At 44.4% G+C, this 27,486-nt stretch overlaps 1 protein-coding gene and 2 non-coding genes across 3 annotated transcripts; all 3 read right to left on the bottom strand.

Annotated features, from left to right (window-relative positions):
- Window positions 1-1,229: 1,229 nt before the first annotated feature.
- Window positions 1,230-16,040, bottom strand: HSPA9 (heat shock protein family A (Hsp70) member 9). Its single transcript, XM_040978285.1, has 17 exons — window positions 15,860-16,040; window positions 14,823-14,881; window positions 14,533-14,620; window positions 13,446-13,627; window positions 11,936-12,060; window positions 11,036-11,109; window positions 10,576-10,682; window positions 9,389-9,551; window positions 8,665-8,757; window positions 7,666-7,875; window positions 6,391-6,618; window positions 4,767-4,871; window positions 3,863-3,980; window positions 2,925-3,019; window positions 2,528-2,620; window positions 2,219-2,359; window positions 1,230-1,963 (listed from the first exon to the last, which is right to left on the bottom strand). Exons 1-17 carry the CDS (start codon window positions 15,938-15,940, stop codon window positions 1,886-1,888), a joined length of 2,040 nt encoding a protein of 679 aa, XP_040834219.1. The 5' UTR covers window positions 15,941-16,040; the 3' UTR covers window positions 1,230-1,885.
- LOC121154399 lies at window positions 5,152-5,218 on the bottom strand. The gene has a single exon (XR_005883507.1). It is a non-coding gene; the product is annotated as a small nucleolar RNA SNORD63 (small nucleolar RNA).
- LOC121154392 lies at window positions 7,324-7,399 on the bottom strand. The gene has a single exon (XR_005883506.1). It is a non-coding gene; the product is annotated as a small nucleolar RNA SNORD63 (small nucleolar RNA).
- Window positions 16,041-27,486: the final 11,446 nt, after the last annotated feature.

Here is a 27,486-nt window from a genome sequence, read left to right as displayed (position 1 = left end):
TTAGCCACTAGGCCATGGCACTAGGCCCTTTAGCCAATTCTACATTAGTGGCAGGAACCCAGCTGTTTGACCCCTCAGATTGTGCATTAACTGGAAATGATCAAAAACAGTAGGACCTGGTGCAGTAGCCTGGTGCCTAGTTCTCACTTTGTATGTGCTGGGCTCCCAGAGGCCCCTGGCTCCTGGCTTTGGATCAGGCTAGCTGCGACCATTGTGTCCGCTTGAGGAGTTTATCATTGGATGGAAGGTCTGGTGGGATTCAAACTAAGCACTCCCAGAAAGGGATATGAACATGCTAAGCCGCAACTTGAGTGTTAGTTGTCCCCAGTGATGACAGATTAGATGTTAAGGTTTACGTGCCTGGTATTACATTAGGTATTGGGCTCATGGAGAAAGCGTAGGCGTCTAAGAAAACAGGAAATGAGAGGCTCAAGGGGCTATGTAATGACAGTTCACAGCCTTATATAATGTGCGCCAAGTAGAAACCTGGGGTAAAGGGTGCAAGGTAAGTTGGCAGAGGGAAGCAGGTTCACTCCTGTTTATATGCGCTGGTAAGACAGTAACTGCAAAGACTACTTAATAGTTCTTTTCCATTCCAAAAAAACCTTTATTTTGCTAAGGGAGTGTTTGGTTCTCTTCCCAGTGTCAATTTATCAACTTTTCAACTAGAGTACTCCTGGAGGGCTTGTGGTTAGTCTGCAGGGGGTAAGCAGAAATGCCAACTACCTCCCAAAATATCAGAAAAAACAATCCTGCACCATGAATTATGACCTCATTAATTTTCAGAATTATCATTTATATAAATTAATTTAAAAATTACTTTAGGGCCTGCTGTGGTAGAGTAGTGGCAAATCTTCCCCCTGCACCTGGGTGCTGGTTCATATCCTGGCGGCCAGGCTTCCCTGCTTGTGGCCTGGGAAGTGTCAAGGACAACCCAAAGCCTTGGGAACCTGCACCTGTGTGGGAGACCCAGGAGAAACTCATGGCTCCCTTAAGTTTGATGGTCTAAACCCATCTTCTTTAGATGTCATGTCTGTCACTTTCCATTTTACCGGAGAACAGCAGCCCTGGTTTGCACGTTAGTGCTTCCAGATTTCAAGTCTACAAAAACAAAAAGCTCATAAGCAGTTTTGCCCATGTTGATAGCTAGTATTAGAAAACCCTAAATTTCCTTCATCTTATTCCTGAAGCTTTATCAAAGAATTTCAACTCTCAAAAACAAAGTAATACCATGTTTCATATTTATTAAAAAAAAAAAAAAAATCAGTGGATCTAAAAGATCAATTTTTAGGGATGGAGGTGCTAACACAGACCCATGGTAGGTAGAAAAGTATACCTTAAGCGAAGTTAGGGAGCCTCATCACTACCTTGTTTCAAATGCATACCTAACATAAACAGCAGACTGCCATTGTAGCTTCTTCTGTCTCACCCATTTACAATCATGGCACAGCCACTGGCTTCCTTAGTCAGCCCCAAGTTACTCCATTTACAGAGGCCAGCACAGCAGTACTCATAACTTCAAAGATCTCATCTCCAGAAGGCTTGTTCTAGATCTCTGGCTCTGTTGTGAGAGGTTTCACCCTTTGAACACACAGGACAATATTAAATCTTCATACTGATCAACAAACTGTACTGCTTCTTCTAGTGCATGCAGCTAAGTAACAATGGGCTAGGGACAAAACATTGTGAATGCTGTACTGCTGCAATTATCACCATTAAATGATCATTCGCTAACAGTCACTGAATTTATATATTAAGAAATTATATATAGGATACTGCAAAAACACAGTAAAAAGACTGAAGTTTGCTCATTTCTGCTCAGGAAGCCCCTTTACTCCCAAGCTTCATTGTATGCTGTCCTTTGGGCTTCAAAAATTTATGGTTACTACTGCTTCTCCTCCTTTTGATCTTCCTTTTGATCTCCAGTGCCAGAACTCCCAGAGCCTTCTCGCTCGGACGCCATCTGTTGAGAAAATATTTGAAAACCACTTATACTTAGCATCAGGGATAACAGTTTGCTCTGTGCCAAACTATGAAACTATGAGTTTTTGTGACTCATTTTCTGACACTCCCCAAATCCTGAACTAGTCAAGAAGGCAAGGGGGGATATTTCCAATGTCAATATACATTCTTAGTTCTACACAGTTATATAACCCAAAAGTGACAATAATCAGGAAAAACTATGCCAAGCCGGTTAGGACCCAAGCAGCCCGTGTACCTTTTTGTATGCCATTTCAAAGAGCTTCAGTGATGCCTGCTGAAGGGAAGACGCCGCCTGCCTAATGTTTTCTCCTGTTTCGCTGTCTTTTCGAGCCAGAAGCTCCCTCATTTTGGAAATCTCTTCTTTTAGCTTGTTGCACTTAAGAACAAAAAATAAAAATGATTACTTTTCCAGCTCTCCTTTGACATCAAATGTAGCAGTAATGTTGAGAAACAAAACAGAAAAAAACCAAAATCCCAATCAAGACTTTTTAATTTCACTGACATTGTCAGTGCTTCCTCCATCACATTTTGAGATTGAATTTACCTCATCTGTTGGCAACTGATCTTTGAATTCTTCCATCTTGGTTTCTGTATCATGAATGATTCCCTCAGCCATGTTAACTGCTTCAACCCGTTCCTTAGAAAAATGAAAAAGTTCAATCAACCAAAATCTGCTGAATGAATACATTGAGCCAGACAAGCTACCTGCTGAATGAAGAGTAGAAATACAGTACAAGGTAGAAATAATTACTGTCTGTAGTAATTTGGAATAGTCTGAAGAGTGGCAGCCAGTAACAACATGAGGAGCCATTCTATAAGTTTTATAGGCAAAGCATAAGAGAAACTAAACTGAGGATAGCCCAGCACCATGAGCAGACTTCCTTTTAATGTACAAACATTGTTAAAATTAAAAACTGAGACTAACTATATAAAGTAGTCACCTTCTTTCGACGGTCTTCCTCAGCATACTTCTCTGCATTTTTAACCATATTTTCAATGTCATCTTTGCTTAATCCACCTGAAGACTGGATTACAACTGCAATGAAAAGAAGGCATCTCATCAATTCCCAGGTAAAAGTTCATTTTCAAAACTACCTCAAGAATACTCATAGCTGAACTTGATGCAATATATGAGGAGTAAAACCAGGCAGGTGTTGCGGCAAAGCAGATAAAGCTATCACCTGCAATGCCAACATTTCCTTATGGTCACTGGTTCATGTCCTGGTTATTCTACTTGGTTCCACTCTCTGCTGATGGAAAAGATGTAGTGGATGGCACCAAGTGTTTGGGCCCCTGCCAACCATGTGGGAGTTATAGATGGAGTGTCTGGCTCTGGTTTGGTCCATTCCTGGACAGTGCAGCCAGCTAAGGAGTGAATGAGCAGATAGAATATTGTTTCCCCTTTTATCTTCACTAGCTTTGTCAAATGAACAAGTCTTTAAAGAAAAAAGTAATATAGTATCAAAAAAAATCTAATCTGTTGTCTTTTGAAATGCTATTATAATTATGAAAAGGACTCAAAGGATTGACTCATTATGCATCTCCTCAGTCTGTGTGAAGGCACTGTGCAATGGCGCAGTGGTTAAGGTCCTCGCCTTGCACGCCCGGGATCCCATATGGGCGCCGGTTCTATCCCGGCAGCCCCGCTTCCCTTCCAGCTCCCTGCCTGTGGCCTGGGAAAGCAGTCGAGGACGGCCCAAAGCTTTGGGAACCTGCACCCATGTGGGAGACCCAGAAGAGGCTCCTGGCTTCGGGTTGGCTCAGCTGCGCCGTTGCGGCCGCCTGAGGAATGAATCATTGGACGCAAGATCTTCCTCTCTGGACATCCTCCTTTCCAATAAAAAAAAAAAATAAATCTTAAAAAAAAAAAAAAACTTACTCTGCTGCTCTCGTCCTGTGCCCTTATCTTTGGCAGACACATGCACAATCCCATTGGCATCAATGTCAAATGTAACTTCAATTTGAGGGACTCCTCGAGGTGCTGGGGGAATTCCAATCTAAAATATTAAATACCCAGAATGAGCTCATCACATAAGAGTCCAATATTTTTATATCCAAATCTAAATAGGTTCTCTAGCCAACAGATTCTTGGTTCCTCAGAACATATTATGATAGTATGTTAAGTGAGGGTAGCAGTTTAATTGCATTCTGTAATCTTCAGATTACAGGTCAACTCTAGCAAGTTAACCACAATGGCTGTATTAGACCAGTGAGGGTGAATGATAGCAAACTTCTCTGTTCATGCTACAAAATAAGCAGTGCTCATCAGAAATCAGTTAACAGTAGCACAACTAAGAACTGAAGCTGTAGGTATCTAACTGCAGCATCTGACTGCATACCCTCTCAGAATATGTAGCCTATCTTTGTGTCAGCAGTCTGCATTACTTTCAGGATTAATCAAGCATTACATGTGAGAAAACTGAGGAACAAATGGCTGGCACAACTGCTCAGTAGCTTGTCTTCCACCAGCCAGCAGCAGCATCCTACACGTGCAACTGTCCTTATCCCAACTGCTCCATTTCACTTCCGGCTCCCTGCTTGTGGCCTGAGAAAGCAACAGAGGATGGCCCAAAGCCTTGGCACCCTAGCACCCACGTGGCGGATCCAGAAGAGGCTTCTGGTTCCTGGTTTCAGATGAGCTCAGCTACAACCTTTGTGGCCATTTGGAGAGTGAACCAGGAGAAGCAAGATCTTTCTGTTAACCTGCCTTTCCAGTAAAAAATAAATGATCTTAAAAAATAAATAAACCGAGCAGCACGATTCAGGATTCATTAAGTACTTACCAAAGTGAACTGTCCAAGAAGTTTGTTGTCTGCAGCCATCTCTCTCTCCCCCTGACATACTTTAATCTCCACTTGAGTCTGTCCATCAGCAGCAGTGGAAAACACCTAGGAGAAGGAAAACTTCCTGGGTCGGCACTCTGATTAAACTATTTCCTCATTCAGAAGCAAGTGAAGCAAATTTACATACCAAAGTTGGAAGAATATATGTTCAGAACCAAGGCTTGTATTTACAGGGAATAAAAGTAGGATTACTAAGTACAAACATGTAGCTAATGTTTCAAGTAAGCAAGCATATCCTACAAAGATGTAGGATTAACAGAGAAAAGTTCAAAATAAGGAACTACATATGTTGAACCATGTTCTCAAGTACACAGCTGATCCGTCATGTGCTCAGTCACAGAAGTCATCACACACTTCTTCAGAATGATGTGTTGACAAGTACATCATTGCACAGATACAGCAGTACGGTGCTTAAGAAAAATAGATGTTGGGCCCAGAGGCTAAAGTCCTCGCCTTCATTATGCTGGGATCCCACATGGGCGCTAGTTCTAATCCCGGCAGCCCTGCTTCCCATCCAGCTCCCTGCTTGTGGCCTGGGAAAGCAGTTGAGGATGGCCCAAAGCCTTGGGACCCTACACCCGTGTGGGAGACCCAGAGGAAGTTCCTGGCTCCTGGCTTCGGACTGGCACAGCACCGGCTGTTGCACTCACTTGGGGAGTGAACCATCGGATGGAAGATCTTCCTCTCTGTATATCTGACTTTGTAATGAAAATAAAGCAGTGGCAGAAGGCCCTTAGCTTTGCGCCCTTGCACCTAAGTGAGAGACCAAGAATAAGCTCCTACTTCTAGCTTCAGACTGGACTGTGTGGGCATCTCAGGAGTGAACCAGCAGATAGAAGATCTTTTTCCTTCTCTCTGCAAAGCTCCCTTTCAAATCTAACTAAATCTTAAAAAAAAAAAAAAAGTGAAAGCAGGGTTAATGGGGGCTGGAGCATCACAGTGTATTAAGCAACAGTGGTTTCCCCTTATGGGCACTAACAGGAGTCCTGGCTGCACCTCTTCCCATCTAGGTGCTTTCATGAAACCAATGAAAGATTGCCCAAGTGCCTGGGCTGTGCAGTCACGTGGACACCAGAAAGCAGCTCCTGCCTTTGGACTGGCCCAACTCTGATCCATAGAGCTCTATAGAGTAAACCAGAAAATACATTTGTTTCTGCAACTCCCAACAAATAAATACATCTTATTTGTAAAATAAGATATGCCATGACCCTGTGCCGCCCCCTATGCTTTTCTACTTCTCAGCAAGCCCTCTGAGGTCTCCTGAGCAGCAGAGCCTTCAAGGCTGCCAGATTTGCCCTGAGCCCATGCTGCAGCCAGTGGGACAAGTCCTGGCCCTGGGTTTAGGGCAGGGTCCTGAGTTTTAGCCCAGACTTACATATCTTTATGTTCACTGCACATATTTATATTCATAAGTGTTAATTCTACTCAATATGCCAGCTCACATAGTTGGGGTCACTGCCACCCATGAGGCAATCCTGGATTCTAGGTTTGCTCTAGTCCACCTATTGGGGCTATTTGGCAAGTGAATGTGCCCCATTACAAGATAGGTACGGGTAGCTCTTACCTGGCTCTTTTTGGTTGGAATTGTGGTGTTCCTGTTAATAAGTTTGGTGAAGACACCTCCCAGAGTCTCAATGCCCAGAGACAGAGGCGTGACATCGAGGAGCAGCACATCTGTGACATCACCAGCCAACACACCTCCCTGAATGGCAGCTCCAATAGCCACAGCCTCATCAGGATTGACAGCTTTACTTGGGGCTCGGCCAAAAAGATCTTGCACGGTCTGCTGAACCTGGGCATCAGGAAGAAAGTACTGTCATCCAACATGGCGAGAAGTGCAGGAGAGGGACAGCACACACCTATCTTAAAGAACACAGCAGAATCTCAAGTTACTCTAATTCTGAGGCAAAAATGTTTGACTTATTGATTCACAGCCAAGTTCTTATTAAAGAACCTACAAAACTTATAATTTGAAAAGGTATAGGGGTCCCGGCGCGGTAGGTTAGAGGCTAAAGTCCTCGCCTTGCATGTGCCAGGATACCATATGGGTTCTGGTTCTAATCCTGGCAGCCTTCTTCCCATCCAGCTCCCTGCCTGTGGCCTGGGAAAGCAGCTGAGGATGGCCCAAAGCCTTGGGACCCTGCACCCGCGTGGGAGATCTGGAAGAAGCTCCTGGCTTCAGATCAGCTCAGCTCTGGCCACTGTGGCCACTCTGGGAGTGAACCCGTAGAAGAACTTTCTCTGTCTCTCCTTTCTGTATATTTTATTTGACTTTCTAATTAAATAAACATCAACAAACAAACAAAAAAACATGGCCGCGGGCCTGCTGTTGCTAATGACATGGTTTTCCCTACTGTTTAACATGAGGGTTAAGAAAAGATATATTTAAGTAGTACCTGGAATAATTTAACAAAAATGTGCTAACCCAGAATCTTTGATATGTTTATTTCCCATGCCTAGTTAATTCAAAGGAAAAGTAATGTCTCAACCACAGGCTTGTGCTCAGTCATTAGTTTTCCACACATCTCACGAGTTCAGAATGATGTGTTGATAACTAAAATGCATCACTGCACATACCATTGTTGAGGAGATGCTAAGAGAAACCTCTGTCACTGCTGACATGGTTACATGTCTAACAGATCCTCAGGACTAACAGTGCATGGAGTATTAACACACCTCCAATTAGGAGTCGGCCTCTCCTCATCCTGTACATCAACCAAGCAAGGCAAGGTAGAAACGTCAGTCACTCACGGCCCTGATGAAGTCACCTGTTCCAGCAGGGATAGATTATTTGCTGATCCTCTTTCCTTTTTACATTAAAAATTCCTTGGATCCATACCTTGGGCATCCTAGTCATTCCACCAACAAGAATCACTTCTCCTATGTCACTCTTGCTAACTTCTGCATCTTGCATAGCTTTCTGGCATGGAGCCATAGTCCTCTTGATGAGATCAGCAACAATGCCCTCAAACTGAGCCCGGGTCAATTTCATATTTAAATGTTTGGGTCCAGAAGCATCCATGGTAAGATACGGCAAGTTGATGTCAGTCTGAAAAGGTAATGTTTCATCAGGTCAGTGCGAGACAAAATGGTTATTATTAAAGAACTTGAAAAGACAAACAAAAATGTAAAACCTGATGTATCTGAATTGCCTCTAGACAGCGATGCTGCAAGATGACACAAATACTACAGGAAGTACTTTATACTGTGTCGGAAGGCAGCAGATGAGGCCCAAGTACTTGGTTGCTGCCACTTACGTGGGAGCCCAGGATGAAATTCCTGTCTTGTAGTTGCAACCTGGCCTGGCACCACCCATTTTAGGCATTTGGAAAAGTGAGAATAAATCTTAGTTTCTGCTGCCAGTCTGCCTTTCAAATTAAACAATTTAAGGGGTTTACACTCACTAGCTTTCAGAAAATCTAAATAAAAGTATCTTCTCAAGGTCAACTTCATGTCTCAGAAATTACCTGAGTTACAGTGAACTAGCCTCTACTCAAACCACACTGTGAACTCCACAGGGGTAATACATCCCCTCTGCTAGGATGGCCAACGTTGGAACACAATTCAAATGCCTATCAGTAATGTATATCCTTGAAATTAAACCGATCTGTTCCAACATTTCCTTTCATCAAATTCCCAAAATTACATGGCAGTGCCATATATTTTACCTCAACCACTCCAGGTTTTAGTGAAGGTTTATTAATGCAACCCACTTCATATACTTCTGTCCTGTGGCAGACTAAGATAGTGGCAGCTCTGCTCTTCTGCTGCCATCCCAAAATGAAGAATGTAACACATTTAAAAAAATAATAAAGGCTGGAATTTTCCCACATCGCACCTGCACAGATGAGGAAAGCTCACACTTGGCCTTCTCAGCAGCTTCTCGCACCCTTTGCAGTGCCATGTTGTCTTTGGTCAAATCAACTCCTGTCTATGAAGTAAAATATACTAGAATTAGTTAAGTCATGAGTTCCATTTGCAGCAATATCGCACATTACAGAAGATGATGTTAACTGTTCTTAAATGTGCTGCACATGAGTTAGTCGTAGCACAACAGGTTATGCTGTATCTTGGGACCCCACATCCCACTGCAGAGCACTGACTGGAGTCTATGATCCAGCTTTCAGCAAAAGCATTATTGGTGGCAGCAACGATGGATGGCTCAAGTGCTGTGGCCCTACTTCCTACAAGTGAGACTTGGACTAAAATCCAGATCCTGGCTTCAACCTAACCCAGTCCCAGTTCTTACAGGCATTTAGGATTGAGCCACTAAATGAAGATCTCCGTCTCTTTCTCAAACAAGGAAACTGATGGCTGGAAGCAAACTTGAACTGATGCTTAGTTCTTTCTGGCCTCAGGACTTCAGTTCAAAAAGGGTTCCCCAAAGTTTCAAAATGGCATACTGATTTCAATATATATTTATGTTTCCCATTTGCTCAATAGTTCAGTCCACCCATGAATCCAAAACTCAATTATTTCAGTACTGTAACTAAATGAAAAATTGAAATGGCAAAGAGGAATAATAAATTCTCAATGTCTACATATTAATCATAATACCCAACCTCTCTCTTGAACTCCTTCACAATGTGTCGTAGCAAAGCCTGGTCAAAGTCTTCACCACCTAAGAAGGTGTCCCCATTGGTGGATTTCACTTCAAATACTCCTTTCTGAATCTCCAGGATGGAAATATCAAATGTCCCACCACCTAAATCATATACAGCAATGCTAGGGGGAAAAAAACATTTTAAGGAACAAAACTCATTACAAGAACAGAAATTTCAACAATCAAATGAAGATAAGCTTAGCTGCTTTGCTAAAGTATGACAACTTGTTAGCATGTTGCTTAACAAGTAACATGTAAAATGCATAGAACTGGGGCCCGGTGCGGTGGCGCAAGCGGTTAAGTCCTCGCCTTGCATGCCCGGGATCCCATATGGGCGCCGGTTCTGTCCCGGCAGCCCCGCTTCCCTTCCAGCTCCCTGCCTGTGGCCCAGGAAAGCAGTCGAGGACGGCCCAAAGCTTTGGGACCCTGCACCCGCGTGGGAGACCTGGAAGAGGCTCCTGGCTTCGGATCGGCATAGCATCAACCGTTGCGCTCACTTGGGGAGTGAATCATCTGACGGAAGATCTTCCTCTCTGTCTCTCCTCCTCTCTGTATATCTGCCTTTCCAACAAAAATAAATAAATCTTTAAAAAAGAAAAAAAAAAAGGGATTTATTCATTTGAAAGCCAAGGTTAGAGACATGGAAAGAGATCTTCCTGTCTGCTGGTTCAGTCCTTAATTAGACGCAAAGGCTGGGAAAGGCCAGGAGCTTCTTTTGGGTCTCCCACATGGCAGGAGGGGCCCAAAGATCTTTGCTGTCCTCCTCTGCTTTCCCAGGGAGCTGTATCTGAGGTGGAACAGTCAGAACTTGATACAATAGGCAGCTTTACTTGCTATGTTGCAGTGTTAATCCCTATAACTTTGCTTTTTCTAATGTTTTCTAAAATATTTTTGTTTCACAAACAATAAAAAATCCCTTGCATGTCATTCACGTAAAAAAAAAAAAGAAATGAAGGTAATCACATTTATGGACGAATAACGGTCAGCACCCACACCAAGAAAACGACACCACCCACAGGGAAACAAAGGAACCGTCTTGACTAAAATACAGACTGTTAGTCATAATGATGTGTCCACATAGGGAAAAAAAGCCATGGGTCTAGGATTTGTTTTATATACCCCAAAGGAATTTAACTGCAGACTTACATTTTATCTTCCGATTTGTCTAGACCATAAGCCAGAGCAGCAGCTGTGGGTTCATTAATCACCCGAAGCACATTTAGTCCAGATATCTGGCCAGCATCCTTAGTAGCCTAGAGAAAACCATCGAAAAAAAAAAAATTTTTTTTCTCACCTTTGTGTTCTAGGTACCATTAATTTTTGTGAATGAAAACACTACTGAGGAGACTGGCATTTCTTGTGGGATTCCTTCCGAGTCCCAGCTGCTCCTCACTGTTCCAGCTGGGGACGCAGCAGCAGATCACCAGTCTCCCTGGCCTCCCCACACCCACTTAGGAGACCCAGATGGAATTTTGAATCCCTGGCTTTGGCCTGGCCCGGGCCTGGCCGTGGCAGTCATTTGGGGGAGTGAGCCAGAATACAGAGGATCCTTCGGTGACTGCCTTTCAAATGAACAGACCTGAACAAAAGAACCAACTGGTCTCACCTGTCTCTGCGAGTCATTGAAATAAGCGGGGACTGTGATTACAGCATTCTTTGCCGCGTGTCCCAAGTAATTTTCTAGGAGAGCCAAGAACAAGTTTCAATCAACAAGTTACCACTGTAGCTCAATAACCTGTAGGATCATCTTTTAGAGCTACATTTAACACTTAGTTTTTGGCAAGCAATCAAACACGAAAAACAAACAACAACAAAACCACCAAGGTGGGGGTGGGAGGTGGCTATTCTTTGGTCTGCAAACACCAGGATCCCATATAGGCCCTGGTTCTTGTCCTGGCAGCTCCCCTTCTCATCCAACTCCCTGCTTGTAGCCTGCAAAAGCAGAAGATGGCTCAAAACCTTGGGACCCTGCACCCCCTGGCACACCTGGAGGAAGCTCCTGGCTTCAGATCAGTTCAGCTCCAGGTGTGGTAACCATCTGGGGAGTGAACCAGTGGATGGAAGATCCTTTCTTTGCCTCTCCTCTCTCCTGGCTTTCAAAAAAAAAACCAAAAGCAAGCCAAACCAAAGCCCCACTAACCGCCCCAGCAGCCAGCTGCCATTAGCAAAATCTGAACGTAAATTCAATGGGCAAATTATGAAGAACAATTTCAGAAACCATTATATACAGCACCTTTAAACCTGTTCCAAGAATGTTACAATATATTAATGTTATACATGGAGAAAACATTAAATATAGATAATGAAAATCAGTTTGCTAAAAATTCTTTAAATTCATTCCACACTGATACAATAAATGAAGTAAAGTTGCGTTTATATCAAGGAATTATTGATATTAATTTTCTGTACAATGCTGCATCATTTTAAAATGGCCAATTTTGCTCTTTCCCCATCAGACTTTGTGATTTCAGAACAAGCTTTCTAGATCCAAGCTCAATCCACTTACCTGCAGTTTCTTTCATCTTCATTAACACAAATGCTCCTATCTGACTCGGAGAATAGAGTTTTCCATGAGCCTCAACCCAGGCATCACCATTGGAGGCACGGACGATTTTAAAAGGGACATTTTTACTAAAAGACATAAAAAGTTGCATGAGGAAATATATATATATTTAAACTTATTCATTTTCACGGGAAAGGCGGACATGCAGAGAGGAAGATTCTCCATCTGATGGCCCACTCTCCAAGTGACCCCAACAGCCGCAGCTGAGCCGATCCAAAGCCAGGAGCTCCTCCGGGTCTCCCATGCGGGTGCAGGGTCCCAAGGCTTATGGGCTGTCCTCAACTGCTTTCCCAGGCCACAAGCAGGGAGCTGGATGGGAAGCAGGTCTGCTGGGAACAGAACTGGCGACCATATGGGATCCTGGTGTGCTCAAGGCAAGGACTTTAACCACTACGCCACCGTGCTGGGCCCACATTAGGAAATATACCAGTGCTATCTTCCAAGTCTGGGGAACATGCTCGAGTCCAGCTCAGCTCAGCCTTTGAGTGCAACACGGGGGGAAGCAGCAGATAATGGTTTGAGTACTTGGGTGACACAGACTCTGACTTGTTCTGAGTATTTGAGGAGTTAACCAGAAAATAAAAATTTCTGCAACTCTACCTTTCAAGTAAAATATTTTTAAAAATCTTTAAGTTGGGCCCGCTGCACGGTGGCGCAAGTGGTTAAAGTCCTCGCCTTGCACGCCCGGGATCCCGGCAGCCCCGCTTCCCTTCCAGCTCCCTGCCTGTGGCCTGGGAAAGCAGTCGAGGACGGCCCAAAGCTTTGGGAACCTGCACCCGCGTGGGAGACCCGGAAGAGGCTCCTGGCTTCGGATCAGCATAGTATCGACCCGTTGCGCTCACTTGGGGAGTGAATCATCAGACGGAAGATCTTCCTCTCTGTCTCTCCTCTCTGTATATCCGCCTTTCCAATAAAAAAATAGTAAAAATAAATCTTTTAAAAAAAAAATCTTTAAGTTATACCAGCTCCGTGGTATGGCATACTGCCTGTAGTGCTGGCATTTCATGTGAGCACTGCTTAAGCACACTTACAGTTCCATTTGTGGAAAAGTAAAACCAGTTTTTTCTAAAAAGGCTGGTGTGGCAAGAGCTGGCATTGTGGCACAGCAAGTTAAACCACTGTTTATAACACTGCAGCCTGTGTCAGAGAGCTGCTCTAAATCCTGCGTCCACTTCCTTGCTAATGGACCCTGTGAAGACAGTGGAAAAAGGCCCAAATCCCTGCGCTCCTGCTACTTATGTGGAATACTTAACCTATACCTTATCTACCTCGTGTTTAGTACCAGTGGAGGACTGCCTCACATATCTTCACAGATCACATCAACACACAGCACAGAGAATCTATGAAGGCAAAGACAAACTGACCAAGAGGAGTTACCGCTTAAGGTATGGATTTTCCTCAGGGACCCTGCACAGCCAGTTTATTCTGTGTGGCATTCACAGCTACTACTTACATGTCCTTCTGCACTTCAGGGTCATCGTAGCGTCGGCCAATGAGACGTTTGGTGGCATAGAAGGTGTTGTTTGGGTTAGTGACAGCCTGTCGTTTGGCTGGCATGCCAACAAGACGCTCACCATCTGCTGTGAAGGCCACAACTGAAGGGGTGGTTCTGGCACCTTCAGCATTCTCCAACACCTAAACCCCACAAATAGGTTTCAGGTCATCAGTGGCATTAGTGCACCAAAGTTATGACACAAAATGGTCCCAAATGATAATATACTGAACCGTTCCAATGGGCATGCTTTAGTGCTATGAGTGCTGATCCAGTAACCACTTACTATTCAAGACAGCAAATACTTACATCATTTTAAAATCTTTAGTCCTTTAGAAGAATGCAAAACAGAAACTATAGATCAGCATTTTTATACTTAGCGTTTACATCTTTAATATGATAAATTCTATTTTCAATTTCTCTTCTGATGGCTACCCATTTCAGACGTACAGGACTAACATGCCAAGAGGCATAAACTGGACTAAGGGAATCACTCACTTAGTGCCCAACTAGTGGGAATAAGTCATCCCTGGACAAATTAGCTTATTTTAGGAGAGTATATGGGTAAAGGGAACAGCAGAGAAAACCAGTATTAGAGGCTAAATTCCAGTGTCCCAGCTAATGTGAATCTTAGTGAGGAACCCAGCGGGAACACAAGCTAAACACCTAGAGCGGGGAGCAGGCAGCCTTTTCCAAGCCAGAAAGCTCCCAAGAATAAGCTTTATTTAGAATATGCAACTCCTCTTCTACCTTGCTGCACCTCCAAGCTAGGTTGATTTGACTTCCACAATTCAACTTCAATGAAATGAAAACAGTGCAACAATTCCAACTTGTTCTTAATGACAAATCAGTAGTCATATCCTCATGCCACATTAAAACCCCAGCCTGGGAAGCCAAGTACATCCAATTACCAGCATCACCAAGGTGCACTTTACAAAGAAAATCTAAGGCATTTGCATAAAGCAGGTTCCCAAAGGGCCCAGACTCCTGGATGCAGGGCAGGGACAGGACAGCCCCCAAGTTATCCGCAGACCCCATTTATGCTCACCTTCGCTTGTTTACCCTCCATGACTGCCACACAGGAGTTTGTAGTGCCCAAATCAATTCCAACAACTGCTCCCTTAATTGCTTCTGATCTGCAAGACATTTAAAACAATGACATGGTTATCATGTCCTTAACAATAATATCTGAAATGTCAGGAATACATGAAAGTATTTGAGCGAACCAGGGAACATTAAATAACATATACAACCAAACACAGATTAGCAATTACAGAAATAAACTGTTCATCACAAAGTGGAGTCCACTGCTCTCTCAAAGTAAATGAAAGTACTTACGCATAATCCCGCCTTGAAACAATTCTGAAGGCCTCATGACTAAAGCCATTCCAGCCATCCTGAAAAAGGGAAAAAAACTGCATCACCCAACTCTGAGGATGAAGTTTGAGACTTTTCACTGTACGCAACAATTACCATCTAATAAAGCACAGGGGCATGAAACGCTGCTTAGTGTTCAAGAGGCAAAACAGGAACCATCTGATAAACAAAAAAAGCTTCCGAATTAAATATAGGGGCTGCCAACCTTAGCGCTATTAATCTTGATTCAGACCGTTCCATGTATTGTTGGATCTGTCCTGAACCACCCCATCCTCTCTCACCCCAAGCCAGGAAGCCGCAACCCGGTCCCCCTGACAGATATCTTCCAGCATTGCCAAATGCCCCCGGGCAGCTCAGATCCTTCCCAATATTTCTGCACCAGCGTTATTCCTCAAGCCAAATACCCATGTATTCCAAGTATGACTTAAGTTTCTAAAGGACTTCCTCCGACTCTATGAAGGAACCAGATAAATAGGATTTCTGATTTGCTCGATCATTACAATGATACAAAAAGCATAGCATCCTTTGAACAGAATAAAGATCTTTGTGACTTCCTAACTTTACACCACTTCCAAGCCGACCTTCAAAGCCCACCCACGAAGATACTATTCCTAAAAACCTAGGAAAACGCCAAAACTCCACAACTCCCTTTCCCCCTATTTTTGAAGCACCAAACAAAGCAGAAAATCTTGAGAAAAACGTTATCAATCACCGCCATCTTTTGATCCCAAGGCCGACCCTGTCCCAACCAGCCACAGGACGGCCCATGAGCACCGCAACCCAGGAACTCGTGGGATCAGAGTCGGTTCCGAGTGACTCAGCAGGGCCCGAGGCACAGAGGCGGCAGATCCAGAGAGCGGTGGAGGGCACTCGATGGGGCCCGTTATTTCCCTTCCCTCCCGATCGCTCCCAGGGCATCCTGACCCCGAAGGGCGCGGGGGCCCGGTGCACGGAAGCCCTAGGCCACCGAGCCTCCGTGTAAGAGGTCCGTCCCTCACCTGCGCCCGGGCGGCCGAGGGACCCCGGGAGGCAGCTGCGCCCACGAGACGAGCGGCCGCAGCTCGGCTGGCACTTATCATGGCGGAGAGTCGCAGGCAAAAAAACGAGGCGGCAGAAAAAGCAGCCGAGCGGCCTTGCAGCTGCGCGACGCGGTGGTGGCGGCGCTTCTGGAAACCTCCAACCACGTGGGGTGGGGAGGGTCGGGGGCTGGTCACGAATTTCCCCAAGGCCCGCGCTCTTCCGCTGGGGCGCCGTCCGCGCCGCCTGATCAGCGGATGGCCGGACTGCGGCTCCCGGAGTCACAGTGTGTCAGTGACCTGATCCGTAGCATCATGTGTGAAAATGCTTGCCTTCTCTTTTTCAGCCGCGGTGGTTCAGACATCCGTGGGAGGAGAAAAGGAGAAGAGAGCGATGAAGGCAGCGCCGCAGACAGCCCCGGTCCTTGCCGGCAGGAAACACTCAAGGTCACAAGAGAGAAATTGCAAACCGATTACAGTCTCCTTGCGTCAGTTGCGCGAGAGGAGGAGCTTGTTGCGCCTGCGCAGCTGATACCCCACTGCGGCCTTAGCGCGCATGTGCGAAGCGAGTGGCGGAAAGCGAGGGTGGAGACTTCCAACCGCGCTCATTGGATGACGCAATGCTCGCGAGTCTGGCCGGAACGGAGCCCGGGGGCGAGCCCGGGCGCGCGCACGGTACGCGCGCGCAGGTGTTCCTCGCTTCCGCTCCTGGGGCTGGGCGCCATCTTGGGCGGGACTTTAAAGCGTAGTCGAGTGGAACAGTGTGGTTGCGCGGTCTTCTCTTTGTTCCAAATTTGAGGAAAACAAAACGCCACGAGATCTTAGACAATTCTGGGGTACGCTTTACTTACACCTTCGGGTTTCCAACCACCTGAGCAGCGTTTCGTTCACTTCAACAGAGAATCACCTTGAGCTAATTGTGGAAACCGTGACGGGGAGAACCAGGCTCGTCCCCAGGCAGTGCTGGGCCTGAGCATCGCTGGCCGCTTTGAAATTTGGTGTTTCGTTGCAAGATGTTAGTCCGCCCTGTGATTAATTCCGATTTTGAGAGAAAAAAAAAGTACTGGAGTGCGTGTCATGGGCCGGGCTTTGTTACAGGGCTCAGGGTACAGTGACAGCCAAACACGAAGCCACTGAAGGCAGTGGGGATTGGACTTTTCTTGGAGATGACGTAATTTGTCCTTGGAAGTCCTCTTAACAAAAGGAGAAAAAGTGTCCTGGCCCCTCCCTCTTTCTGCAGGAAAATCGGTGATCACCGTGTAAGGAATTGGGAAGAAAATGTCTTGAGAACTTGGGAGAAAAGAAGGTAACAGGAGAGTTTACATTCTTAGGGGTTGCCAGTAGGAGTGAGGAAACAAAGGCAGGCACCCATCCATTACAGATTTTGTAGATTTAAAAAGTTTTAAAAGCTTCCCACATCCTTTTCCTTAAATGTTATCTATTAATATACTACCCTCACTGTCTAACACTCTTTGATTCCTCTTTTTTTTAAATTTTATTCTCAGAGGCACTATTTCTTAAAGCCATCAGTTAACAGATGCATTCACCCTGGGTGTAGAGATTTATGTTCTAAAACAATAAGGTACAAAACGATATTGGAATGGCAAATACATAGGAAACATTGAAGCGAAACAAATTGAGATCATCCTGAGGGAGAGAGGATAGGTGGAAATGATTGGAATACTACCGTCCTCACTTCATGCTTATCTCAGTTATGCTTTCTTCAGTCTTTGCTTTGCTTTGTCTTGCTTGGTATACTGAAAAGCCACAAAGTTTTCATCAAAGGAATCCGGGAGTCAAATGGTGTTAGCTGGAGGGTGTCTGAGGAGTTAGCTGGAGGGGGCCTGAGCCCGGAGTCGGCAGGCACGTATTGGATTGATTTCCCAGTGGTTTCCCCAGGCAGCTGGCAGATATTCTCCGTGACCACAAGGGGGATGTGTTAGCGTTGGATAGTCAAGGCACGGGCCTAGGAATGGATGCTTCATAATCCTTGCCAGTGTGAAGGACAGGCTTCTGGATTGCTTTGCAGATGAACAGAGTAGAAGGCTGAAGAAATGAGCCTCAGTCTAAGGAAAAACGGGTTTCAAAGGAGCAAGACTGGACTGTTAGGTCCACAACAAAGTTATGTAATGTGTCACCAGGCAACGTACTGTGCTTCTTTGTTGCCATCTCATTGTTAACACTGGCTGGTAAATAATTTGCATGTGGATAAATGTTTACTGGCTGGTGGCTGACCACTACCCGTGGAGATTATATTTTAAAACGTCCGGCTAAACAAGCAGGATTGTTTTAGCACACTTGACAACAGGTAGGCACTGTTAAGTATTTAACATATAGCCACTATAGAATTGTCTAATTCCAGTATCAGGAGTTGTCATTGCAGTACAAGTCTGGTAGTTGTTGCATGTTTAGCTAAGTGCCATCTACTACCCTAAATGCTTTCTGCACATTGTCGAATGGCGGGCTGACAACGGTGGTCTCTAGCAGATAATGTTGGTATTGATTTTGCAGGTGCAGGAGCTAAAGCTTTGAGTGGTTCAGTATGTTACATGGGGCCACATAGCAGTTGGACGGTAGAGCCAGAACAGGAAGTCAGGCTGCTTGATTCTAGACCCTGCAGCAGTAACCACTGGCCTCTGCCACTTTGTAACCAAATTGGGTTGCCTTTGCCTTTGTTTGTGTGGAAGGTGAGTTTTATAATACCAGTCTCATCTAGTATTAGCACCAACTATTTTAAGCAGTAGAATTAAAAAAGTTGGAAATGCTTAAACATTTTAAAATGTAGCTTTGGTTCTAAGGATAACCATGAAAGTGCAATCTGTAATCTAGTTCGCAAGGTCAGGTTGATATTTTAAAAGCAAAGTCTTTTTAAAGTGGTGACTCAGAAAATGTTTTTTCTGTCTCCCCAAAGATGACTATCAAGCTGTGGCAGCTTCCGTCTTCGGAAAATAAAACTGTGGCCTACTGCAGGGCTTTGTCACTGTTGTTCTCCTTGGACTCTTTCATGTGCCTGGAGCAGGTTTCAGGAGACAGGTTCCTCTTCTCTTCTGGCATTAGCTGTACTGTTTTGGCACACATTACAAAGTGTCATGCCACTTAAACCTGGTTCAACAGAGAGGTGTAGGAAGTGTGTCTGTCAGGTAATGCCTCTGTCCCCAGGAGTGGAGAACATTAACAGGTTTCTTCCTGTGCCTGGTGGCGGGTAATCTACCCCCACTGCCCTCTTTTTGATAGGAGGAGGAAAGAGAACCAGAGGACCACCCTGACAGAGAAAGAAGTAATAAATCAAAGTAAGATGTCCCTTTGACTAGCTAGGACATTTACATTCCAGTGATTATGCAGTCTCATTGCACAAGGTAAAAAAACAGTCAGTGAACGTCAGTGGATTTTCATTGAGCTTTTGGAAAACATGTGGCTATTGGTAACGTCAAGCACTTGTGCAGGACGTTCCTAAATGGGAAGGGGAGAGGAATGACAGCAGCAGAGATTCTCTCTCTAGGAAGATCCACTTAAAATTTAGTTCTTGGAGACAAGAATTTGGCACAGTGCTAGACACCACCTGGAATTCCCGTGATTCAGACTGCCTGGGTTTAAGCCCTGGTGCCACTTTCTGTATCAGTTTTCTGCTACTCCACATCCAGAGAGGCAGGAGGTGATGCCTCTGGCACTTGGCCCTGCCACCTGGGCTAGAGATCTGCACTGAGTTCTGGACTCCTAGCTTCAGCTTGGCTTAGTGCCTGCTGTTGCAGGCATTTGGGCAGTGAACCAGCAGGTAAGAGATTGCTCTCTATCCCTGTCTCTGTCTCTCTGCCTCTCAAATAAAATGGAAAATAAGCAAAAATTAAAAATACATTCTTGGGCCTGGTGCGATAGTGTAGTGGTTAAAGTCCTCACCTTGAACGCACCGGGATTCCATATATGTAAGTAGGAATGGACATTAACTGCCCTCTTGGATTCCATATTGGATTGCCAAGTTGGCGTTCCTGGTTTGAGCGCTGGTTCTTTCATTACTCTCGTAGCTTCATGCTGAGGTTGACCTTGAGAGGTAGCAAATCATAACTGAAGTATGGCAGATTGTGTGTATTTGCATATACACTCATGTGTGTGTATGTGTGTACCATGACCTGAAGCAAGCTGGTTTACTCTGGATTCCTGTAGCAGTTTGTCAGGTGAAAGGAGGATCTGGGAGCCTGCTAATTGCTGAGGGTCTCTGGATGTCTGCTTAATAGAGACCTGGCAAGGTGTGTAGTCTAGCTTAAGGGGCAATGGATGAGGCCACGCTGCCCATGCTCTGCAGATTTTGCCAGAAGGAAGCCTGCACTGTACTGCATTGTTTGTGTGTGTGTGTATAGTACTGACCCACTTCTGTCTTGTTCTGTTGTATCATGGCTGCTGTCCTGAACTGGGGCAATCACTCTTGGGATGATAGCCACAGAATGCAGTCACCCTTGAGAACAGCAGTGATGTGTGACTGGTCAGGTGTCCACAGGAAGCTGAAGAAGTAGTCACTGAGGGCCTAGCATGTTAGCCTAGTGGCTAAAGTCCTCACCTTGCATGCACTGAGATCCCATATAGGCGCCAGTTCTAATACTGGCAGCCCGGCTTCCCATCCAGCTCCCTGCTTGTGGCCTGGGAAAGCAGTCCAGGACGGCCCAAAACGTCGGGACTCTGCACCTGTGAGCGAGACCTGGAGGAAGCTCCTGGCTTCAGATTGGCTCAGCTCAGGCCATTGCAGTCACTAAGGTAGTGAATCAATGGACGAAAGAACTTCCTCTCTGTCTCATCTCCCTCTTTCTCTCCTCCTCTCTGTATATCTGCCTTTCCAATAAAAAATAAATACATCTTAAAAAAAAAAGTAGTCCCTGAGTCCCTGAACCCCAATACATCCCCTCCCTGAGGTCCATTTGCTTCTGTTCTGCACTCAGTTGTCTTCCTGGTTGCCAAGGAGGCTTCATTCCTCTTGGTGCATGACAATTTGTTCTTGTGTTCTAAGGTACCATTTTGTGAGTGAAAAATCATTGCCAAGATTTAGGGCAACCACATTGGAATCAGCAAAGCATTAACGGAGCATGCGTGGCCATGATGCAAATTCCTCACTCATTTCTAGAATCAACTGAACAAAAAGGAACAATCCCCCTGGAAGGCACACTTAGTTATTAAATGCGGAAATGGGCATCTTCCTTTTTCTTAATTTTTCTACCCCTACTTTTTACGTTTTTTCCTTTCTTCTGTGAGCTTCAGTAGTTGAGTGCTGGTGTTTGATGCTTTCGAAGGCTGGAGCAGGCAGAACACTGTTGAGAGAGCTCTGTACAAAAGGAATGACTGTAGGCTTCTTGGAGCAGCCATGTGTATGTGCCTATTTCCTAATGGATTGGGACATTTTAAAACAAGTTATTTGGAGTTGTAATGTTTTTCGCTTAGCTTTATTCCCTTGGAAAATCTCAAGGTTCAAAAATAACCCATTTTTTCTCTCATTTTGTGTGCTGCTATTTTGGCTTAACATTTTCTTGTATAGGATTTTTACATGCCAGCCTGGCCCCATATACCTGTCATTTTAAATGGCTATCTATATACTCTTATTCTTTGGTGAAACACATAATTTTATTGCACCGAGTCTTCTGTGCATCCACTTTGTTGTACAGGATATGGAGAGAGATCTGCTGCATTTCTAAAATATCTCTGAAAACAAGCTGCAGTTGCGAACCCAAATCACCATTTGATTTTCTTCACTTTGAGAGCATACACAGGAAGCTATTGGACACAACAAGCTATTGAATTATCTTCTGTGAAGTCCACATCTGTGAGCCTGGCTAGACCACTTGATGAGAAACCTCAGCAAGAGACTTCAGATACCAAACTGGGGGAAAATTGAACTGACAGAGTGCTTGGTATTTCCAAGGAGTCACTTTAGGTTCTGTCTTATTACTGCAGTGTTCAAAGCATAGACATAGTTCAGTGCTGTGATTAAAGTGACTTTTGCTGTTAGCCTCTTTGTTCGTGTAAGATATAGTGGTGGGCTATGGCTGTTTCATCATGTGGAGGTGTAATGGTTAGCTAAAGCTATCTTTCTCCACAGGGCCGGTTATTTCTTCAGTTTTTCTCTAAAACTTCAGCTTGAGCAGGAAGGAGCCATAAATTCTGTGACATAGCTGCCTTCTTATCTGTCCTGGGAGTTATAGACTACACACAGAAGACAATTCATGTACCTCTGCATAATGAGGTGAGTTTTATAAATCATAAATCTTCACTTAACATGCAGGTGGGGTTGGGTGCCAGGTTTAGAAAAACTGATGTAGTTGCCAAGTTCGTGAATGTCATAAATCATTCATGCTAAGGTAGCCTAGGATCAGGCTGTCCTCGGAGGCAGACAAATTTCAAGGTGCTTGTTAAACATGAAAATGGGAGTCTCCATGATTATTTTCAAAATAAAATGCACTTTTTATTTAAAGATTAAAAACCAAATTACCTTTCATGTTTTGGTTGAAGTCAGTTTTCTAATACCCTTCTTCTACCTCCAAAAATTCTATCAAGAGTATATTTTCTTTCTTGATCCCTGAGTTCTAATCAGAATAACATCACAAAATACATAGTCTGTACATTTGCAATCCAAATCTTTAATGTGCTGAAAATGAGATTTAGACATTTCAATAAATCTTGAGGCACCCCCTTGAGGGGGTTATTTTCTTCTTGTTTTATATTTGAAGTCACCATAAATGAAAAATACAGTGATGCCAGCAGGCAAATGCAGCCTTGTTCCATACTGCCTGACCTTTGTGGGCAAAGGCAAGGCAGAAATGGGCCTGAAGAAGAGTGATCCCCAGTCAATGAGCTTGAATATGTGTGGTGTTACTGTGCCCCTCAGAGTTCTCAGACCTTGTACTGAGCAAGGAATCTGGTTCCTGGAACACAGACATTAATGGAAGTGCTTTTGGTGCAGGTTGCTTATTTGGTATATAAAGAAATCTGTGAGGTTGGCTATTACTGAGCAAGGCAAGCCTGCCAGTTGTTTGCCAGTAAGAGTGGATTGTTGCAAATTGTGCCAACCCCATTTGCTTGTTCTCGTCTGCCCATGGCCAGATCCCTTTCTGCTTCTCTGTGGATATAGCTGGAAGAGCTTAAAAGATGCTGTCGTTCTGCTTGAAGATCTTCAAAACTGAGCCAAAATAACCTCTTTTCTTTGCAAAGTACCCAGCTTCAGATATTGGTCATAATAACACAAAGCAGATCAATGCATTCTATTGTAGAAATTTCACTTATCATGTAAATCCTAACTGCAATGCTTTGGAATAACTCTGTTTTTGAATTTGCAAAAGACATATATGATCTTAGTAATGGCATTAATCTTATGAAAATAAAAGGAAGCCCATTTCTTGCCAACCTCTTCACCTCTCCTCACCTTTCTCCACCACAAGTACCATTTCCTTATTAGTTCCTGCATTATGTGTTCTGAAATTCTCTTTCTTGTCCAAGTATTGAACTTGTACTCATCCTTTAAAACTCACATAATTCATGGCCAGTGCCTTGCCATATGGGCACCAATTTGAGTCCTGACTACTCCACTTTTATTTTATTTTATTAATTGGAAAGGCAGATTTTTAAAATTTTATTTTTGATGATGATTGCATGATTGACCAGAATGGAAAGGATTGAGGGTTAGGGAAAAGTGGGTGAAATAATTGTTTCCAAATTCTCTATGTCTTCTTGTCTTTGGGGGAAGGGAATAGTTAAAGGTGGAAAACGCACCCAGCCTCCCAATGTCCTAGTACCCGGGAATGGGGAACTGCCATCCAGTATCAACCCCGGGTCCTAATATAGTGCATGTTCTGAGATTTCTGACCAAATGGTTTGGATAGTTCTAAAATGCTGTCAGTTTCACCGATCCAGGGGTGAGGCAAACCCTCCCAATGTCCATTGGCTGACATAGTTGATCTCAAGTCTCCATTCACCAAGATTTTGCTGTCCTTGTTTGCTGGGGTAGATGTCCAATTTGCTCTGTTCTCCTTCCTCTCCTGTGGTACCAAATGAGCTGCTATATTCTCCATGTGCATCAGGGTCTGTGTCCACTGCTCCATCTTTTTTGCTCACAGGCAGGTCCAAGGACCAAGGCCAGGTGACCCAAGTCCTGCCAGATTCCCCACCCATGGGGCTCAGGAACCCGGCAGCCGTCTTGCATATGGGCCTCAGGACCCGGGCCAGGAAAGGCAGATTTTATGTAGAGAGAAGGAAAGACCCAGAAGAGATCTTCCATTTGCTGGTTTACTCCCCAGATGGCCTCAGCAGACAGAACTGAGCTGATCCAAAGCCAGGAACCAGAAGCTTCTTCTGGGTCTCACATGTGGGTGCAGGGTCCCAGGGACCTGGATCATCCTCTGCTGCTTTTCCAGGCTGTAAGTAGATGGCTGGATTTGAACTGGAGCAGCTTGGACATGAACTGGCACTCATGTGGGATGCCAGTGCCACATGGTGGTAGATTAGCCCACTGTGCCACCATACCAGCCTGATAATTTTAGTATTGCTAGTATGCCACTGTATCCATTATATATGGTACAAAGTGAAAACAAGGAAGGTAAATCTCTTCCTGTTTCTTGTGTTTTTTTTCTTTCTTTTGAGGCTTGGGGATAATAAAACAAAAGGCTGTTTACCAGAGCATCAACATATAACTTTGAGAGGAAATAAATTTATTTTAGTTGCAGTATTTTGTCATAACTTATATGTACTAAAACTAACTGATAAAGTATTTATTTGAGTCTCCTATAGGGACAGCTATGGTAGAGAGCCTCAGAGGCAAAGAGAAGCTTACTGCCTTTACTATGTATCCTAGGGTTTTCCTTAGCTTGTGGTTAAATCAAGTCCTGTTCTATATTGCTGCATGGTATCACAAGGGCTTTTATGCTTTTGTCTTCTCCTTGCAGTCATTCTAATCTAGGTCTCATCATTTCACACTTGAACTGTAGCAATTATAGCTAGTTATGACTCTGTTTATAAATTCATATATAGGGACCGGTGCTGTGGAGACCTAGAAGAGGCTCCTGGTTTCAGATTCACTCAGCTGCAGCCAGGTGGCCACTGAGGAATGAACCATCAGGTAGAAAATCTGTCTCTGTGTGTCTCTGTAACTCTGTTTTTCAAATAAAAAAAAATTTTTTAAGATTTATTTTTTATTGGAAAGGCAACTATATATAGCGAGGGAGATACAGAGAGAAAGATCTTCTGTCCACTGACTGACTCTCCAAGTAGCCACAATGGTTGGAGCTGAGCTAATCTGAAGCCAGGAGCCTCTTCGGGTCTTGCACATGGTTTCAGGGTCCTGAGGACTTGGACCATCATCCATTGCTTTTTCAAGCCATATGCAGGGAGCTGGAAGGAAAGTGGAACAGCTGGGACACAAACTGGCACCCATATGGGATTCCAGCCCTTGAAGTTGGAGGATTAGTCAGTTGAAAGCCATAGCACCGACCCCATTTCCCATATGTTTAGTGAACAGATCCCACTTACCAGGGTCCATGTGCTGTTTCTCCTCTGGGTGGTGACCACACTGAGTTTGCTGTCCCTTTATTTCTTCTCAGGCTTTTTTGCCCAGTCTCCAACAGTAGGTTGCTCTGGGCCTGGTACAATGGCCTAGCGGCTAAATCTTTGCCTTGCACATGCTAGGATCCCATATGATCATAGGTTTGTGTCCCGGCAGCTCCAATTCCCTTCCAGCTCCCTGCTTGTGGCCTGGGAAAGTAGTTGAGGATGGCCCGAAGCCTTTGGAACCTAGATCAGCGTGGGAGCCCTAAAAGACACTTTTGGTTCCTGGTTCCTGGCTTCCGATCAGCTCAGCTCCAGCCATTGCAACCAGTTGGGGATTGAACCCAGCTGGAAGATCTTTATCTCTCCTCTCTGTGAATCTGCCTTTCCAATACAAATAAATGAATCCTAAAAACAAAATAGGTTTTTCTGTCATGAACTGACTGAAGCTAGCCAGGCCCTCTTAAACAAATCAGCCTCCCTCATACTTGCTCAAGGTAATTACCCTTTCAATGAGCTATAGTGACCAGGCATGAATGGTTATTTACCAACTTCGTCTCAAGCATCCTGTGAATAGATCTTCATGCAGATAGGCTGACCAAAGGGCCAGGTTCAGTTTTGTGGGGTTAGTGAAATGGAACCAAGGACCCTCCGGCCTCAGCTCTTGGGGCTTCATGGATATTTCATTGCTTCCTCTACAAAGTGAAGGAAAGTTCCTGGGCCCCCATATCAACTCCTTTCTGGTATCCATTTGTGTTGATCCTGTGGTAGGGAATGAACAGAGAGGATTCCAGTATCACTTGGGTGGTTGGCATGGATAACTCTTTAAGTTCCTTTTGCTCTGTGAATCTATGATCCTATAATTTTCACTTCCTTTGTTCTTGATCAGAATCTAAAATCTCCTAGCCTCCTGCTGCTCCATTCAAACTCTGTCTGGCCTGTTTTTCCACTTTGTAAATTCACTTTGCTACAGCAGTCTTCTTGCATTCTCAGATGCTGTTTCTTCTCTCTGATCCCTCTTTTGCCCTCAGCCATTTGTCTAACCCTATGTGGTCTTTGGTCTCCAGTTTAAATGTCACTTGTATAGGTAGGCGTCTCCAGCCCCCGAGTAGATTATTTTCTTAATACCTGGGCTAGTCCTGCATATTATCTTCTAAAGCACTTTCCACACCTATATTCATAGGTACTTAAAAAACATTTTTAAAAAACTTATTATTTTTTTTTTTTATATTTTGACAATCTTTACATAGTTAATTAGGGTAAAAAGGTTCAAGGGCTACAGGAAAGTGGGTAAGACTATTATTTTTTCCATATTGTTTCCTTCATGTTTAAAGGGGGTATTAAGGGAGAAGGCCCACCCAATTTCCCACCCTTCCCAGGTCCCGGATGTAGGGCATGCTCCGAGGTTCTTGCTCAAGTGGTTTAAAAAATATTTTATATATTTATCTACTTGAAATGCAGGAATGGACAGAAAGGTCTTTCATTACTGATTGACTCCCCAAATAACAGCTATGTCTGATCCAATCCAAAGGTAGGATCCAGAAACTGCATCCACTTCTCCCACATGGGTAAGAGTGGTTCATGTCCTTGAACCATCGGCTACTTCTTTTCCAGGTGCTCTAGTGGCAAGCTGGATTGGAAGCGAAGCGTCCAGTCCTTTTTGTTTGTTTGTTTGTTTTTAAGATTCATTTATTTATTTGAAAGGCAGAGTTACAGAGAGATGGAGGATCAGATGGAGCAAGAGAGAGATCTTCCATCTGCTAGTTCACTCCTGAAATAGCCACAATGTCCAGAGCTGGGCTGGTTCAAAACCAGGAGCCAGGAGCTTCTTTTAGGTCTCCCATATGGCTGCAGGGACCTAGGCGGGCCATATTCCACTGCTTTCCCAGGTGCATTAGTAGGGAACTAGATCAGAAGTAGAGCAGCTAAGACTTGAAATATAGCGATCTCTTTGCAAAAGATACTTACAGCCCACTAGCGCATCTCACCAAATAAATTATTTTGAAGACTTTCTCTCAGGGTTGGCATTGGAGTGCAGTAGGCATGTTTGAACACAGTTTAGAGTCCTAGCTACTAAGAGAAAACTCTTGGCTCTTTGC

Source organism: Ochotona curzoniae, unplaced genomic scaffold, assembly GCF_017591425.1.
Source record: "Ochotona curzoniae isolate NIBS_2020 unplaced genomic scaffold, NIBS_Ocur_1.0 contig_1, whole genome shotgun sequence".
NCBI lineage: Eukaryota > Metazoa > Chordata > Mammalia > Lagomorpha > Ochotonidae > Ochotona > Ochotona curzoniae.
The sequence above is the reverse complement of the archived record's forward strand: the minus strand, read 5'-3'. Positions and strand labels throughout refer to the sequence as shown.

Excerpts from the sequence above, each read along its gene's own strand:
- HSPA9 (XM_040978285.1), bottom strand. The coding sequence starts at position 15,940 with ATGATAAGTGCCAGCCGAGCTGCGGCCGCTCGTCTCGTGGGCGCAGCT. Across the intron at positions 14,882-15,859 it reads CCTCGGCCGCCCGGGCGCAG|GATGGCTGGAATGGCTTTAG; the intron begins GTGAGGGACGGA and ends TCCCTTTTTCAG. Across the intron at positions 13,628-14,532 it reads TGGAGGGTAAACAAGCGAAG|GTGTTGGAGAATGCTGAAGG; the intron begins GTGAGCATAAAT and ends TGTGGGGTTTAG.